General features: G+C 47.8%; 1 protein-coding gene across 1 annotated transcript; it reads left to right on the top strand.

Moving 5' to 3' along the window:
- Nucleotides 1-7,986: 7,986 nt before the first annotated feature.
- On the top strand, nt 7,987-17,199 carry GPR15LG (G protein-coupled receptor 15 ligand). The gene is made up of 3 exons (XM_007174578.2): nt 7,987-8,056; nt 9,773-9,862; nt 16,797-17,199. The coding sequence occupies exons 1-3, from the start codon at nt 7,987-7,989 to the stop codon at nt 16,880-16,882; spliced, it is 246 nt and encodes an 81-aa protein (XP_007174640.2). The 3' UTR covers nt 16,883-17,199.
- The last annotated feature ends 805 nt before the right edge of the window (nt 17,200-18,004 follow it).

Raw genomic sequence — 18,004 nt, 5'->3', positions numbered from 1 at the left:
GACCCAGGGGAGACGATAATAGAAGTTGCCTTCTAAAGCATAGCAACCTCATGTAAAGACAGCCATAGCCTGTTGTGATGAGTGTCAGAAGAGAACAATGTTATGTTTACAAGATGTCCGAGGAGGAAATCTTCAAGAGTAAACATAGTTACAGCACATAAGAAAGGTAGGGCATTTTACACAGCAGAAATATGATGGAGAGAGAGTAGGGATGTGGGGGAAGATGACAAGAAAAGAACAGGTTCCCCTGAAGCCTGATTCCCTGCACGCAACTGGTGTGTGTGCTGTGCCTAGAGCCCTGACCCTTGAGTATTTTCTGTGCACTTTAAAATGTTAGGATCTGGGAAGAAAAGCAGGCATGTTTTCCTTAAAATTGTTCATCTGTATAGGATGTGTCCACATTAAAGTCCCTGAAATTGAATATACCCAAGATCTAGATCATTTGAATAGGGTAGGAGGGTCCAGATACGCTGATAATAGCTAATGTTGAATGGAAATGTTTGCATGTTGTGTGCTAAGCCCTTTGCATAATCATAACATTCCTTTGAGCTAAGCACTGCTGTCCCCATTTTGCAGAGGAGTAAACTGAAGCCCACAGGTTCAATCTTTGCACAAGGTTATATGGCTGGGAAGAATAAAGTGGTAGAGGTGAACCTCCTAACCAGATATACTGGGAAGTTTGTGATGAATGCCATAGGGCTGAAATCCTGTTTGAGAATCAAAAGCACTATACAAATTAAATAGGCAGGTTGAGGTTTAGCTGAAAATACTTAGAACATTAGAATTTTAGTGTTTATCAAAAGGGATTGATCTCGTTGAAGGATAAATGGATGGTAATCATTTATATTTTACTTCCCCAGATCCTATTGTATAGAGTACCAGAAACTCCTTTTCTGTATTGGCCAGTCCACGTGAAGCTACAGATTAAACCATTTTTTAAGGTCGATGTAATCAGTAAGATGCAATTCTCCTTAAATGTACTCAATTTAGCTAGCACTCAAAATGGAAGCCATTTTTCAGGAGAAGATATGAAAGCTGTGATCATGAGGACTTTGTCTTTTGTGAAACAGTTCAGGAAGGTGAAGAAAGTTCCCTCAGTATTAACACTTGAAAATAGCAAAAGGAGCATTTTGTGCCAGTAGCAAAGATGAAATCAGTGAAAAGTCTGATGGGGGAGGGAGGGTTATATGGACTGTTCTAGTGGTATCTCACAGGGCCACCACCAGTTAGCATGAGGGCAGGTCCAGCACAATCTGTTCCCTTCAGCCTCAGCATTCCATTCTGCTTTGCTCATAGCTTGTATTGCTTCCTCACCTAATGGAATATCAGCCCTCCTAACGGGCCTCCAACCTTCCACCTTCAGCTGAAAGGTTGCGTTGCAGCCTCATTGGATACAGTTAGAAGCCTTGGGGGGTCCCTGTGGCTACACCCAGAAATACAGGATTGATATTTTATGGCAGGACCAACTTGACATTCATTCTCACAACTGGGCAAATTCAGAAAAATTTTAAATATTTAAAACAAATGTTTTCCACTAAGCATTTTCTAAAAGCTGCCTGATCACCTGTACGTGTGGTGTCAGGTGGCCATCATTCTTCCAGGCTGGCGTTCCATGTGCTTGGAACAGGTGGACTGCTCACCTATGTGCCCCAGAGTAGTTTTACTTAGCATCGCAGAGCTTGGTGAAATGAGGTTCAAATGACGATCTCCTAGGAAGGGGGTCGTGTGTTTATTAGCTCATTAGTCATGCTACCTTTTCTAAGATGCAGTATTTTTCAGACTTCATTTCTGAAACGTGTGTTCCATTTCATGATTTTTTTCCACAAAACTAAACAGCGTATCTTTAAATCAGTGGCATCTTAGAATTGAAGAAATAATGGTATTTTTCAATGATTTGTTTTCCATTTCTAATAGTTCATTGTCCTGTAAGAACTGGTACCTGACGATTCAGAGAGAATCTTCCACAACCTAGCCCCACCCAGTTACGTACTTCATACAGGTTGAATGGACTGACTTCCCAGCAATGCAGAATGACTCCCAAACAGGAATGCCAGTGGAAGTTGAGAGAGAAAGATTTCGTGGTTTGGCATGATCTGGCTGTTCATAAAAGGGATTAACGAGTTCGTTCAGTTCAGTACTCCTTGAAGGAATGAACTCTTAGCACCAACTGTGGGGAGAAACCAGGGTGAATGAGGCCCTTTTTGCCCGGCTGTCACAGCCTGGCTGGGAGCTTGTCAGCTAGAAGACAGCATCAGATGGGCAGAGGCAGTGGGTGGTGGCCAGAAGAGATCTCACAGTGAGAGAGGGCCGTTGGCCCTGTTGACCTTTGAGCAGGGAATGCTGGAGACAGAAACCCTTACTGTTGGTGGGGAATTTTGCGCCTGAACACAACAGCATTTTTTTTTTTTTTTTTTTTTTTGCTGTATAGTTGATTTATAATGTGTCACTTTGTACAGCAAAGTGACTCAGTTATACACCTATATACATTCTTTTTTTATATGCTTTTCCATTATGGTTTATCACAGGGTATTGAATATAATTCCCTGTGCTCTACATTAGGACCTTGTTGTTTATCCATTCTAAATGTAATAGTTTGCATCTACCAACCCCAAATTTCCAGTCCATCCCTTTTCCTCCCCCCTATAACAGCATTAATCTTTACAAGTCACTTTTTTTAAGAGATCAGGTCAAGAGATAGGTACTCTATTTGGTACCATGTCGCTAAAATGTGAGAAACAGCAACAAATGACCCAAGGTAATTGTGAAGTGATTATTGAGAAACTACAAAAGCATTATCCAGACTACTCACTACAGGAGTTCAGAGAAAGGGGGCAGTTTCACTATGCTGAGTGCCCACAGGAACATAGGTGTCCTACACACACCAGCACAGAAAGGCTGGTGGCTGGAGGGGGCTCCCAGCTTTGCTGGGAAGGGGCATGTCTGGGGCAGCCTCCCCGCAAAGCATCATGGGAAGCATCCGGACCTACTTTGCAGAGAACCCAGCCTTCTCCGCCTGCAAACCAAATGTGTTTATGACTCTACTTGTGTGCTCACAAATTATGTCACCTTTATACTGGGTGCCTCAGAAAAGAAGTATGGTCACCTACCTCATTTAAGTAGAAGACGTTGGGGAGTTCCTTAGCGGTCGCGTGGTTAGGACTCCACATTTCCACTGCAGGGGGCACGGGTTCGAACCCTGCTCAGAGTACTAAGATCCTTCATGCTGTTTGGCACGGCCAAAAAAAGAAAGAAAGAAAAAAAAAGTTGGAGAAATTATGACAAGATTTTCACTCTTGTTATTTCTGAGTGGCAGAGAAAAATGGGCATTTGGAAGGGAAATGGGGTGTTCAGTATCTTTTTCAGTATATTATATCTGCCCCTAAGTAGTTTTTTAGAAAGGTAAGTCCATATGGAGAGAAAATACATTGAACACCTTAAAAGAAGCTTTTCAGATTTTAGGAACTTAGTGGGAAAGCAGAAACTCTCTCCACCCTGTGGCCTTTGGCACCATCTCACCTCGGAGTGGAATTGAACCCAGAGCCCTCAAGGCCCTTTTAGCCCTGATGTGCTGTGTCTGCAGTGACATCAGGGTTGAAGTTTAGCCCAGGATGGCAGGACTCTGTCGGCACCTTGCACATCCGCTTGGTGCTGGTGCTTCTAGGCGTGGGGCAAGAGTAAGGGAAGGGGACACCTCTCCTCTGGGAAGCCTGCTGCCAAACCTGCAAAGCACGCAACAGACACTGACAAACAGGATCCATCCCAGCCCCACCTGCCGTTCTCCAGCTCCGAACGCTGGCAAAAGCTGGAAACCTTGGCATCCTCCTTCCTCCCCATTGCCCAAGTCAGTGGCACTTGCTTTGCTGGTCCTCTCACCCTTCTCCATCAAAATCCACACGTGTGGGTGAGTCTGCTGTCAGTCCTTTAGACCTGAATTTCAGTGTTTATGTTTTCTTTGCCCCAAATCGTGGCAAGAAAAGACAATCATCGTTCCACGTTAAAGAAGCATCATACATCCTTGAGCACAAGTGGGAAATTGGTATTTCTTGGAGACAGGTTATTGAAAAAGGGAGGGAAAGCTATGCACCCTACTGCTGGCAACTGACTGCCTAATATAACAAAAACTTCTTTTCATAGGGCACAATGCTTTAGCATTCACTTTCATCAAAGGGATCTCTTCCTCTCCAACTTCAGCTACTGTTTTACTGAGGAGCAGAGAAACTGAGGAACAGAGAAGTTGAGCAACTTGTCCAGGGTCACACAGCTAAAGATTGCCACGTGTTCTGCTGAGAACCTGCATCATGTGGCTATAGAGCCTGTGCTTTTCATGAGTGTAGGGGAGCAAGGGAGACAGAAATAGAAAGCAAGCATCCTGAGTCCCCTACTCCAGGCTAAAACCATGGGGTGGATGTGAAGGGGTGGAGGCAAAAGGCCAGGAACTCCAGAGAGAGAGCAGAAAGCCAAGGGACTATTCCCTTCAGGGACTCAGAGATGGTGGCTTCACAGGTGTTCCAGCACCAGCATGGAGTGGCCGCAGGATAGAACACAGTGCCTTCTAGTCTCCCCAGGTGGCTTTGTGGTGTGGAAGAGAAGGTCACATTGTGGCACATGCCCACGGAGGAGCCTGCAGGCCTGCTGGCAGCCACCATGGTGAGGCAGGGTAGCCCACACCAGTGGGGAGGCAGGCAAGAGTAACAGTGGGTGGATTCACAGCATCATTGAGAACCTAGGGGACCAGCAAGGGTGAAAGAGGAGGCAACAGACCCTGGATTTACCAGCCTTGACCCCAGCAGCGGGACACCCAGGGGCAGGTGAGATCCAGTGGGTTGGAGGCTTATGAGGAAGTTCAGATTAATTGTAAAAAATAGAAGAAGCTGTCAGGTTTTGGTACAATTTGAGGGTAGTGTGTAAGCTAAACTTCAGTGTTGTGGATTCTTTGCAACTACTCATGAGCTCTATTGGTACCACTGTCAGGAAAGAACCTCTGATTTGGAGGCAAACACACCTGATTCCAGGTGAGAAGTTGCCATAACATACTTAGGTGAAGGGAAACTTCCCTTTCCCTTGTTGTAAGATGGAAATGAAATGCCTGCATCCCTGGGGTGGGAGGAGAATTAAGTGAGAAGACAACTGAAGGATCACACCAGATGCTGGCCCCTCCTCTATTATAAACTGATCTGCAATTTCCTGAGCAAATAAAGGATGGAGAGTCATTTCTGATCAATCACAGGGTCCATAAAACAGCCTTGAAGAAGAGCATGGTGGCCAAGAGTGAAGGAGGGACATGGGTCAAAATGCTCTAACCATAAAGGGCTCCAGGCATTTTCCTAATTGACCTTAGAAATCACAGATTTGACTTGAAAATTTTTTTCTTCCTTGTAAATTCCCCTGTGTGTTAGGTGTGTCTCTGGAGACTTTTTTCTCAGGAAGATTGCCAAGTGTTCTAAAATCATCTTTGGAGATGACTCAAAGCCTCAAACTTGATTATTTTTGTACCCAAACTGCATGTGCTTAAAACTAACAGGTGTTCCTGTTAAAATGCTTCTCATTTTCACCTCTCTCAGCTCAACATGAGATTTCAAATATTCTAAAGAGCCAGAGGTGTTTCTTCCTTTTTTAAAGTAAGAAGTTGACAGTTACCTTTGAAATGTTAAAAAAGCAGGTGAAAATCTGTGAACAGGGATTGTCTCTGGGGAGTGGAGTTTTGGATGGAACTTATACTTAATACCCTGTGTTATTCAAATTAATGCATCATAGATTGCTTCAGTAATTTTTTAGAAGCATTTAAAAAGCAGGTGGAATTCTGACATCTGAATCTGCTCTTCCCATTAAACACATGGTCCTGGGAACACCTGCAAATCCGTGAGTTGTATGTGTGAGTGTGTAAGGAACAGACCCTTGAGATCACAAGTTCTTCCTGTTCTTAGCTGTTCAGTGCCCCCCAAAAAAGTTGTACTGAGAACCTAACATCTATTTCTGACTCTGTGGCTGAGTGGCTGAGGGTTCTGAGAAAATTACCCAAGTCCTGGCTTTGTTTGACTGTGGATCCAAACGAATCTCTCTCTTCACTAGCCTGGGAATCGCTCCTAATTTCTGCACCACTGCTAAGCAGGTAGAGTTCAGCTTGAATATCTGGCCCAATCCCTGCCCCCTCTGCCAAGTACCTCGTTCTTTTCCCCTCTGATGATGGCTTGCCAAAAGGAAAAAGGAACCATGCCAATACAAAGAGGACCTGTTACAGCAGGTAACGAGTAAGTGGCAGCCAAAGGTATGCTGTTGCCCAGAGAACTCAGTGGTGACACCCTAAATGACCCCAGAAAATAGTGGTAATAATCCTTGATGTGAGTCATGGTTGTGATCTCAGGAAGCATCTTTGGGAAAGTTTGCTGGGTTTAGGAACCTGTAACAAGCAATCTAAGAAAAAACAGCGTGAGGGCTGACGGATGGAGCTTCAAGACAAGCCCCATCCTCTTCCCGACCCTCCTTCCTACAATGGCCACCCCGCAAGCGTTTCCAGGGCCCCAGCTCTGGAGCTGTCCTTGGTAGACCCCTTGGGTCTTCCTGACCACACCCTCTGCCATGGCCACTGCCCGCTCACCACAGCAAACAGGATTCAGAATGCAGTCCGGAAACGGAATCAGGCCGGGGCTGGGCAGGTGACTAACATAGTATGACATTTGGTCCTTAAGCACAGTTGCCCCAACCAGTTTCTTTGTGTGGATTGGTTTTAAGGCTTTTGGGAACACATGAAAGCATACAGGCTGACTGTCAAAATATCCCCTGGCAAACAATTTGCTCACCAAGCTGTCTGAGCATGTGATCTAAACTGAATCTCTAATCTCTAGCAAGAGAAGAGAGCCAATTCCGGGCAGTGGGGACTGTCTGAATTGACTGCCGGGAACCAGGTTGATCCTAAAGTGTTGAACCTGATACTATCATCTTCCCACTTACCCTTCGAGGCTGGCAACCAGCTCTTTGGTTAGAAGGGCACACTTATGAAGGGAAAGGACAAGATGGACATAATATCACAAGGGAAGATGCAAATTCTGTGTGTCTGCATGACTGCCTCCACCACGAGAAGCTCCCTGAGACCAGCCAGGCAGTGTCTTCTGTGTCCCTGGGGCCAGGCGCACAGCCTAGCCCATGGTGTGTGTCCAATGAATAAGGTGACTCCTGAGCCTCCTGCACCATCAGCCGACTTTCCCCCAGGCTTGCCGTTGTAGGATGTTCTCTTTCTCCACATCTTGGCTCAGGTTGATTCTGTACCTGACATGTCCTTTTGTTTCATCACCATCTTAAATACCCATCAAGGTGCAGCCGCTGGTCTACCTCTTTTCCAGCCGTACAAGCATCTCCCATGTTGCAGGTGGCTCCTCCTGAACATGTCCTCGTTCAGGTTTGTAGGAAAGAGAGCGCTGTGCCCATTTCACAGACAGGAAGCAGATTCAAAGCTATTCAACGGCAAATTCAAGGACACACTGCGGTTATGTGGCCGAGCAAGGACTCAAACCCAGGTCCTCTGATTCCTAGCACTGTGTTCCCTATTTTTCATTCACTGCTCAAGACTCTTCCCTGAGGCTTTGCAAGGGGTTTTATGGGCCTCCCTGCCACATCTAAGGAATGAACAGGAAAATATGTATTTGATGGAATGAATACTGACACTAAAAGTTAATATTCAACCCTGGGAAGTGGCTCTTCCCTGCCAGGAGCTTTCTGAGGCCATTGTCGGGAGCTCCTTCCTGGGGCTGGGCATTTATAGCTTTCTGTTTTACAGTTCATGAAATGCTGTCAACTTCTCGAAAAGCTGAGTTTATTTTCCTCCTGGGAGGGGCTGACTCTACCCTTTATGAGAATTCCAAGGCTGCTGGTGCCCTGCCCACCAGGAAACACCTCTCTCTCTGCCACTCTATAAAGGTCCCCGGTGGCCCCAAGGGAGGACTTCTGCGGCACAGCGGCCTCCCCAGGACGTGCGGTTCCCACCTGGCCACCATGAGGTTTCTAGCCCTCGCCAGACTACTCTGCATCTTGCTTCTCTGCTTGTCCGTCTTCTCCACAGAAGGTAGGACTCTCCCCGTCCCCCGCCCAGGGTGCTGGTCCCTGAACAGGGATTCCCATGTCTGGGAAGATTGGAATCAGGAAATGTTGGAGGGCAGGCCCTCACAGGCAGTCCTGGGCCCTGAAAGACGGGCTGTCACCCCTGAACCTGTACAACACCTCTATCCACAGTGGCAGCACCGGGGGTGGCTCGGGAGTTTTAAACCCCTGCAATCTCCATCCACAGCCCCAGCTCCCCAGACACACACACACAAAAACTAAGTAAAAGCAGTGTGCTTACCACTCGGACACACAACCTGCCAGCTAGATTGCTTCGTGCACCGAAGTCCTACCTTGCTGGAAGTTCTGGAGCCTCTCTATTACACGTGCATGAAGCTTGGACCACAGTCAGTCTGTGTTGAGTGAATGAATAAATTAATTAGTAGACCATCTGAGTCTGAACACCCCCAAATCTCACGCACAAGAAACACCTGTGGCAGACAGATTGGATGAGAGTACGTGGTGGGGGGCATGTTCGTGTGCATTTGGAACTGGGGGAGACAGCCCTTGCACCTCCGTGGATATGAGTATTTAGCTCTTCTGTCTTTATCAATTCAGAGAGCTGAATATTTTGAGCTTTTGCTCTTGCCTAACCCTCTAAAAACTGCCTACTTTTTTTTGTTTGTTTGTTTTAGCAATTATGGTTATTTTAACATTTATTGGAGTTTGGGGATATAGAAATAAATATGGAGGGAAAAACACCCATAGTTTCATGACTCAAGAGTGGCCATGTTCAACATTTTGTTTATTTCTTTTCGGTATGCATACAAGCATCTTTGTAACTGAAAACTCTCTGCATGTTCAAACTTGTATCTCTTTTATTTATCACTATATTATTATAGTCACCAAAAATACTTATGATTGAAATCTGGAAGCATTTATACCAGAATGTCAACAGCAGCCATTATCTGTCTGCACGGTAGGATTATAGAAAGTATTTGTTTTCTAAAGTTTCTGCAGTGAACATTGCCACATATACAACATGGAAAACAGTGATTAGAGCTCCTCATAAACACGGTCCATAGCAATGCAATTTATCAGACCTCTTCTGTTGGAAAAGTTAGAGGTTGCCAATGTTACCTTAATGACAATTCAATGAAGATGAATACCTTTCCTCATTAAGTTTCCTATCCATTTAGGAGTATCTCTAGCAGATTCCCCAAAGTGGTGTTATTTAGCTAATATTTTTAGGTATAACTTGCCATCAAGTGAATGTGCTGTGATGAATTATTTTATGAATGTTTAGACATTCAAATGAGTCACAACTTTGCACTATTTTAAGTATGTGGTAAAAAGCATGTGTATACCTAAAACATTTCCTAAGTTTAGGATTATTTTCTTAGATTACCAAAGGGAGAGAATTACTGTGTCAAAGGGCATAGACACTTCTGAGTGACAGTGCTGAACTGTTACTCAGACAGGGACATGAGGAAGACGTATTCTGGAGGCAGAGTACCTCCCCAAGCTGACTTTTTTATTTATGGAAAATAGATCACCTCAAGGCCCACTCTTCCCACGGGCCCTCCATGTAGCCTGGCCCATCCTGAGTTTCCTTGAATAAACATTCCTGAGCCCTCCGCCTTGGGAGTTGAAGTTCCCTCCTGTCACTCCTGCACAGACCCAGTCCCTGGCGTCCCCAAGCACGCTAAGAGAGGGTCTCTGTCCCTGTGTCCACCCTCAGGGAGAAGGCATCCGAGGCATTCTGCCAAGCCCGGGAAAGGCAAGCCCTGCTGTCCCCGAGTTCCTGGTCCTGACCTGATGACCCGGAAAGGTAAGCACCACGCACCTGCTCAGGTGTAAGGAGAAGCCCTGGGGAGGCCATGGGACAGGCCGTGTATGCACCCCCTGCCCCCCATGCCTGGGGGACATCAGGCGCTTTTATGGAAGGGCCACAAGCAGACGTGATCTCACCCTCACTGAGCTTCCCGTCTAGTGGGGGAAACTGACCCCCCCCCCAAAAGTCAACAATTAATCACCTTGAACTGAATACATTCCCACAAGGGAAAGAACAGGATGCAATTAGAAAATGGGATGGGGAAGACCCTTACCCTGGGTGGGAGGCATCAAAGCAGGTGACATTTGTGCCACCTGAAGAAAGACAAGGAACTGGCACCAGGAGTGTGGAGGGGACAGGGCAGGCAGGGGAAGCAGCAGGCGAGCAGGCAGGAGATGGGCAAGAGGGAGGCCTGAAGACAGAGGCAGGGGGAGTCTGGAGGCAGTCATGGAAGCTACGAACCAAGGCAGGGCTGGCCTCGGGAGTGAGCTGGCACGTGAGGCGGGGTGACCAGAGGGGATGGGGCACAGAGGTCCAGGGAGTCCCAGAGCTGTGGGCAAGCAGCACCAGTCCAAGGAGCCAGGCTAGAGGTGCAGGTCCAGGCTCCCTGCCAGGGCAAGGTCTCGAAGAGCAAGGCTGCCCTCTCCTCCAAGGCCTGGAGGGGACTGGGGAGTGAGGGAGACGGGCCAGCGGGGGACTGCAGGCACCCAGCTCCCCGGACTGGGGCACGAGGCCAGGGGCAGGCTGACGCATGGGAGTTGCCTGACCCGGGGTGCAAGGTTAGAACGGCTGGACCTCTGCTGGCCTTTGGTAGGAGGGTCCTAGAGCCTGGGCCAGGCAGAGCCCCCATGGCAAAAGCCAGCCAGGCCTGACACAAACCCAGGGTTCCTGCCTGCCACCCCACCCCCCGCCCCTGCAGCCTAAGGCCCCCTCTCAGAAGTCTGAGAAGGCCCCAGCCCTGCTGGCTCCTCTGGGGCCGTGGCCCAGGGAACCTGTGATCAGAGCCGAGCTCCCACACCCCTCCCAGCTACCAAGAGTCCTGTGCACCAAGCTGGGGGCGGGCGAGGGCCTGGGTGTGAAGCAGAGGGAGGGAGGCAGGCTGCACGGCTCAGCCTCGGGCCACTTCTCTGGAGAAGCTGACAGCCCCTCCTTTGAGACTGGCCTCACATCCCGCTGGGGCCGGGTAAAAATAACCACTTCTCACACACTGAACCCGAGTGTGAGGCCCAGCCCGGGCTGGCTGACTGCAGCTCTGCTCTCCCCGGAGGCTCCAGCCTGGAGGAGGAGGTGTGTGAGTCCTTCCCCATGGGGAGGGGCAGGGTATGCTCAGACCCTGCAACCCCTCCCCAGGATGGACTTGCTCAGAGGCCCTTGTCGATGAAGGTAATCAATAAACAATCAATAATAAGAATAGAAAATAGTTTGATTTGAGCCAAACTGAGGACTGGCGCAGAAGCCTGCCTCCCAGATTACTCTGAGAAAATGTTGTGGAGAAGCAGGGTTTTCAGCACAGTTTTTTATCTTGTCAGAACAAAGAACATTAAACAAGTCAGGGTTGCATTTCTTCAAGGTTTCAAAAAAAAAAAAAGAACAGACCAGCATGTACACAGCGACTCAGTATGACCTTGGCACCTGGGAGGGAATTCTAATCAAAGGAGTACCAGCACTGGCATCCCAGGAAGAGGGGCGTTCAATCTATACTTTAAACATGGGCCTTCTTTACTTCTGATCAATGTGCCCTTTTAATATTCAAAGCAGATGTACAATGTATGTTTGATAGGCCACACACAGGCTATTTTAGTTAGCATAAAATTCAAGTTAAGGGGCTTCCCTGGTGGCGCAGTGGTTAGGAATCCGCCTGCCAATGCAGAGGACACGGGTTCGTGCCCCGAGCCGGGAAGATCCCACATGCCGCGCAGCGGCTAGGCCCGTGAGCCACAACTACTGAGCCTGCGCGTCTGGAGCCTGTGCTCCGCAACAGGAGGGACCGCGATAGTGAGAGGCCCACGCACCGCGATGAAGAGTGGCCCCCGCTCGCCACAACTGGAGAAAGCCCTCGCACAGAAACGAAGACCCAACACAGCCATAAATAAATAAATAAATATATTAAAAAAAAAAAATTCAAGTTAACTCATGTATAAGCCAGAATGACTTCGCTATTTCTCAATATGTGAAAAAAAATTTTTTTTTGGCCACGCTGCACAGCTTGTGGGATCCCAGTCCCCCGGTCAGGGATTGAACCCAGACCACGACAGTGAAAGCCCAGAATCCTAACCACTAGGCCACCAGGGAACTCCCTGTGAAAATTTCTTTCATCACAATAAACATAAGAGAAGTTAAGGATGCATGGTGCGTGCGCACACACGCACAGACAAGCCCACACGGTTCATAGGAAACAGCTGGGTTAACTCCTTGTGCACAGCACAAGGGCAGCTCTTTTTTCAGTCACACAAGACTTTAGAATAACCTGAGTGCATGGCTCCTGTGCTGAGTCTGGATTTCTTTTAGTGTATATGTCTTTTAAATTCCATTGCAGGAATTTGCAAACAACTTAGAACAAGAAGAGCAAAAAACATTTTTACTAGGTCCCTATCATGTGGTCTCATTTAAATCCTTGGAACCGCCCTGGGGAAGCATGGTCACCATTTTACAGATTGGGAAACTGAGGCTCAGAAAGACTACGAGGCAGAGCCAGGAACTTGGATCTGTCTTCCTCCTTCCACTGCAACAGTCTCCTCCAGAGAGAGAAGTTTCCAGCAACACGCTTATGAAGACATGCGCGTGCCCAAGGGAGACTGCATACTTTCTGGAAGGAAAGCTCCATCTGGGTTGGAATCTCAGCTCCACCACCGGCTAGCTGTGTGCCCTTGAGCAGGTACCCCAGCTCTGCTAAGCCTCAGTCTCCTCACCTGTGAAAGGGTATAATAATGGACTCTATATTTTCATAGAGTCTATTACCTCATTGTCCGTGGGGTCATGACTATAAAGCCAGGCATTGGCCTGGCACCAACTACTCCGTAAACTTGCCCTCCCGTGGCTGTGGAGGAAGTCTGAGCTCGCCCAGGCTTGGAGGTTCCAACCGCCGTCTTCCAGGGCTGACCCTGGGGCTCACTCAACGCTGTGGAATCAACAGCAGGGACACTGGGTGTGCCAGGCTCTGGGAATTCAGCCTCTCTATCCCAGTTCACTGACATAGGCGTGTCTGTGCATGTCTGTCGAAAGAGAAGGTAACCTGGGGCAGCCTGGAGGATGTCCCTGAGCTGACATCACCAGCTGTGACACACGCAGGACAATATCACCTACCCTCCAATCTAAGGCATCTTTCCTGAGCATGGCTTTTACCTATGTGCTCTTCTAGGACTGTGGCGGTGACAGGAAGCGGCAGGCACAGGACTCTGGGTCAATTTGACAAAACCATTGTCAAAAATCAATGTGCTGAGTGGCCAATTTGCTGAATTTACCACATTTACCAATTTACTAAAAAAGGGCTTTCTATAAAGCATTTGAAAAGTTTGTAGCAATCTATGTGGCAGCACTTTTAAAAGGAATGTTCAATTTGTTGATTCTGTTAGCACTTGAGGAGCCTCAGGTTTAGGCTGGGGTCAGACTGACAGCTGTCTAGACCCCACCAGCTGGGAAGTTCTGTGACCCTGGGGACTCTGTCAAGCTGCCCTCCATCCATGTGTTCTGAGGCTGTGAGTGAGAGGGAGCTCCTGGGGAAGGCTGGGGCAACCTTGTGGGAGGGCCCCTCGAGTCTGAGAGTGTGCCTGTGTATCCCACAGACTTCCCGAGGCCTGAGAGCTCCATGCCACCCTCCCTGCTTTGAAGCCCAGCAAAACGACTTGACCTATAGTGGGAGACAGGGGCTGAAAGGGACACAGAGAGATTTCTTCCCCACCGTGGGGTTGCCACTGTCTTCAGAAAGGAGCCCAGACTGCAGAGACAAAGGTTACCCACTGAGGACCACGAGTGTGATGACTTGAGGATTTTGGCAACTTGGGTGGTAGCAGGGTGGACACGAGGGCTCAGTACAATGGATGCAGGAAAGGAGGAGGTGGAGAGGGTGCCCGGCCCATACTGCCCAGTGGACCAATCAGAGGGGCTCAGATCAGCAGTCTTGCTCCTTGTGATTATACCTGTCAGCCACGGCTGCATAACAAAACACCTCCAACTTCAGTGGCCCAAAACAATAAGTAGTTATCATTTTCCATGTGTCTACAGGTCAGTTGAATGGTTCTTCTTGTCTTGGCTGGGCTCATTCATTCTTCCAAGGGTTGGATAGGCACTTCTGCTGAGCTTGGCTGGGCTCTCTCACATGTTTGGGGGTTGGTGGTCTGAAGCTAGGATGGTCTCAGTTGGGCAACTGGACTCTCTTCCACATGGTGTCTCATTCTCCAACAGGCAAACTCAGACTTGTCTACCTGGGGCTGCAGGGTTCCACCTATGTGAGTGGAAGTACCTAAGGCCTCTTCAGGCCTCAGAACTGGTCCACCTTCATCTCCACTGCATTCTCTTGGTCAAAGCAAGTCACCAGGCCAGATTCAAGGAGCAGGGAAATAGACCCCTTGTCATGATGAGAGAAGCTGCAAAGTCATGTTGCAAAGGGAGGGTGGAGAATTGCACCCATATTTGCAATCAGTTAACTGCAGTATTTATTGTAGGAGCCACAGAAGAGAATCTTGGGGCCTGAGGGTGGGGACAGGGGGTGGAGGGGAAGCAGTGATCAGGAAATCATGGTTCTCCGTCAAAAATGCCAGTGGAAAACTCTCACAATATGATATTAATAGAAAGGAGTAGTTTACAGTGTATATTACTATGGTTATCACTATGGAAAGGCAAAAGCACTTTCAAATAGGAAGAAAAAGAGAAAATTACACCAATGTTAGCACTTATTTATGATTAAGAGATGAAGCTATGGATGAATTATGATAATTAAATTTATTTTTCATATAGTTAGTGATTATATAGCAATTACTGTGCAGCACTTACATGTGCTAACTCATTTAACCCTCACAATAATCCTAAGAGTTACATATTTTTGCTATCCTCATTTTTACAGATGAGGTGCCAAAGCACAGAGAGGTTTAGTAACTTGTTGAAGGTCACCCAGCTAGGGTGGGTAAGTAGGTGGCAGAGCTGGGCTTTGAATCCAAATAATCTGGCTCCAGATTCTATGTTCTTAACTATCATACCACCTTGCATATAGTAATAATCCAGAAACGAGAACAGGAAAAAGAAGAATTTCATTACCATAATTTAATAACCCTCCTCATTCATTTGTGTTTCCTTTTTTTAATACAAACATGCTTACTTATTTTTATTTTTATTGTACCTCATTTTTTAATTTTTAAAATTAACATTGCATTGTAAGCATTTTTCTTCGTGATGCTATATAGTCTTCATAATCACAGGGTTTTATCATTGTTAAACATTTCCATCATCACGAGGTACCATTTACTAATTAACCATTTCTCTACAATAGGATATTCAGATTGTTTCCAGAATTTTTTTGTGCTATTAAAAACAAAACTATGGGGACTTCCCTGGTGGCGCAGTGGTTAAGAATCCTCTTGCCAATGCAGGGGACACGGGTTCGAGCCCTGGTCTGGGAAGATCCCACATGCTGTGGAGCAGCTAAGTCCGTGCGCCACAACTACTGAGCCTGCGCTCTAGAGCCCACGAGCCACAACTACTGAGCCCTCGTGCCACAACTACTGAAGCCTACACACCTAGAGCTCGTGCTCCACAACAAGAGAAGCCACCGCAGTGAGAAGCCCGCGCACCGCAACGAAGAGTAGCCCCCACTCACTGCAACTAGAGAAAGCCTGTGCACAGCAAAGACCCAGCGCAGCCTAAATAAATAAATAAATAAATAAATAAATAACAAAACTACGGAGCTTCCCTGGTGGCGCAGTGGTTAAGAATCCGCCTGCCAATGCAGGGGACACGGGTTCAAGCCCTGGTCCGGGAAGATCCCACATGCCGCAGAGCAACTAAGCCCGTGCGCCACAACTACTGAGCCTGCGAGCCACAATTACTGAAGCCTGTGCGCCTAGAGCCCGTGCTCTGCAACAAGAGAAGCCACCGTAACAAGAAGCCCATGCACCGCAACGAAGAGTAGCCCTCGCTCACAGCAACTAAAGAAAGCCTGCGCGCAGCAACGAAGACCCAAGGCAGCCAAAAATAAATAAATTAATTAATTAATTACTTTAATAAAAACTATGGGAACTTCCCTGGCAGTCCAGTGGTTAAGATTTGGCCTTCCAATGCAGGGGGTGCCGGTTGGATCCCCGGTCAGGGAGCTAAGAAGCCACATGCCTCGTGGCCAAAAACCAAAACATAAAACAGAAGCCATATTGTAACAAATTCAATAAAAGACTTTAAAAATGGTCCACATCAAAAACATCTTAAAAAAAAAAAAAGACCTAGGAAGACTAGCTTAATGCATGCAGGTTTTTTTTTCCTTATGGATTATGCCTCCCATAAATGGGACTGGTTTGTCAGAAGATGAGACACATTTTGCCTGAGATAGGGAGGAGACAGCCTGAGGGTCCAAGGGCCTGCAAGTAGGTGTGGGTGAACCCTCCCACCATCACCATCAGAAACAGGCCTTCCAGACCCCTCAACTTTAGTGGACTCTGCTCTTGACAGAGACAGTTGAACAGATAAACTACCTTCTCTCCATCTTCTGCCTGTAAATCAGATTACTCCCTGCTGGGATAGAAATAGCCTGGGCTGGTCATGTTTGCAATGAAAAGCCCCCTCTGGGCCTCCAGGAAGGAGGGTAAGATCTGATTCTTGCTTTAATTTTTTTAAAAAAATCTTTGTATCTAAAAATTAATCTTAACTGTATTTTCCCCTCTCCCCCGCCTTGACTCTGTCTGCCTCTCTGCCTCTTGTCTGGTCTCGTCTGCCCACTGCTCCTTCCCAGGACACCATGTGAGAAGCTGCAGACCATGCAAGTTCAAGCCAAAGCCCCGCTCTTGGGTGGTACCTGGGGCACTCCCACAGGTGTAGTGCTCCCCAAAACAGGCTCCATATAGCCGAGACCCTCATGCTCAGTGCCTTAGGCACCCAGAAGACTTAGGTTCCCCCAGGATGCTCCCCTCAAAGTTGGGGCTGACGACAAAGCCTCTGCCCATGAACCTGAGCCTTCTCTCTTAAAGACACAACATTTCTTGCCTGCCATGTTGCACTGTGCTCATGCTGCCTTTTAGAAAAACCAGAACCAGAATCTTCTGAAAACCACAACATGGATTCAAAGGTCAAAGTTCTGGAATGCCTGTCTTGTTGTGTGGCCCTGGACAAGTAACTTAAACCCTCTGGGCTCATGCTGGCTTCAGAGATATAAAATCCAGCGAGACAAAACATAGAAGGAAGGCATCAACGGGCTTCACTAACCCCTTTCAACCTTCATGGCAGCGAGCTGGGACGTTGGAGGGCTTCATGTCGGGCAGCAAAGGCCCTGGGAAAGTTTCAGAACTCCAGATCCTGGTCTCAATCATGCCACCAACCTTCAGAGTTATGGTGTTCCAGGTTCAGCCCACCTGGCCTCAGTCTTCACCTGGCCCCTTGAACGCTGATAGTAAAGACTCCACCGTGACCTGTGGCAGCTACAAATCTGGAGACTTCCCAGCCTGCCAGGGTGCAGGGTAACAGGAGCCCAAGAGCAGCCAACCAGCCACGCAGAGGTTCATCTGTCCTGAGATACACCTAAGCCCCACGTCCCATGGCTCCTGAAGGAACCCCTTCCTGACTTCCCGATGTGAATCTGCTGGAAAGAACGTTCAAAGAAACAAATTGTAAATAAATAAACAAAATGCATGGCACAGGGTTGCTTGAGAAAATTGGTGGTAGGGCCTGAGCCACAGCTTTCTACTAGAGGAAGCCCACACCCTGAGGTCTCTCCTGCAGGCCACACCTTCCTCACAGCACGCCCTAACCAGGAAAAGGGGGGAGTGAGGAATAGTGACAAGAGCAAGGGTCTTGGTGCGACACACCAGGACTCAAATCCCGGTCCTCCCCAGGATTTTCGTGTGACCTGGGCAAGTCAGTTCCCTTGTCTGTAAGATGGAGAGTCCAGGACCTATTCAGAGGGCTAACGTGAGGCTCTGGCAAGTAGACAGCTGTAAAATGCCC

Source organism: Balaenoptera acutorostrata, chromosome 16, assembly GCF_949987535.1.
Source record: "Balaenoptera acutorostrata chromosome 16, mBalAcu1.1, whole genome shotgun sequence".
In the NCBI taxonomy this organism is placed as follows: domain Eukaryota; kingdom Metazoa; phylum Chordata; class Mammalia; order Artiodactyla; family Balaenopteridae; genus Balaenoptera; species Balaenoptera acutorostrata.
This window is presented reverse-complemented; position numbering and strand designations above follow the sequence as displayed.

Bases quoted from the DNA above. Each gene is read 5' to 3' on its own strand.
- GPR15LG (XM_007174578.2), top strand. From the start codon at position 7,987: ATGAGGTTTCTAGCCCTCGCCAGACTACTCTGCATCTTGCTTCTCTGC. The intron at 8,057-9,772 runs GTAGGACTCTCC...GTCCACCCTCAG, and splicing joins GTCCGTCTTCTCCACAGAAG to GGAGAAGGCATCCGAGGCAT. The intron at 9,863-16,796 runs GTAAGCACCACG...GCTCCTTCCCAG, and splicing joins TGACCTGATGACCCGGAAAG to GACACCATGTGAGAAGCTGC.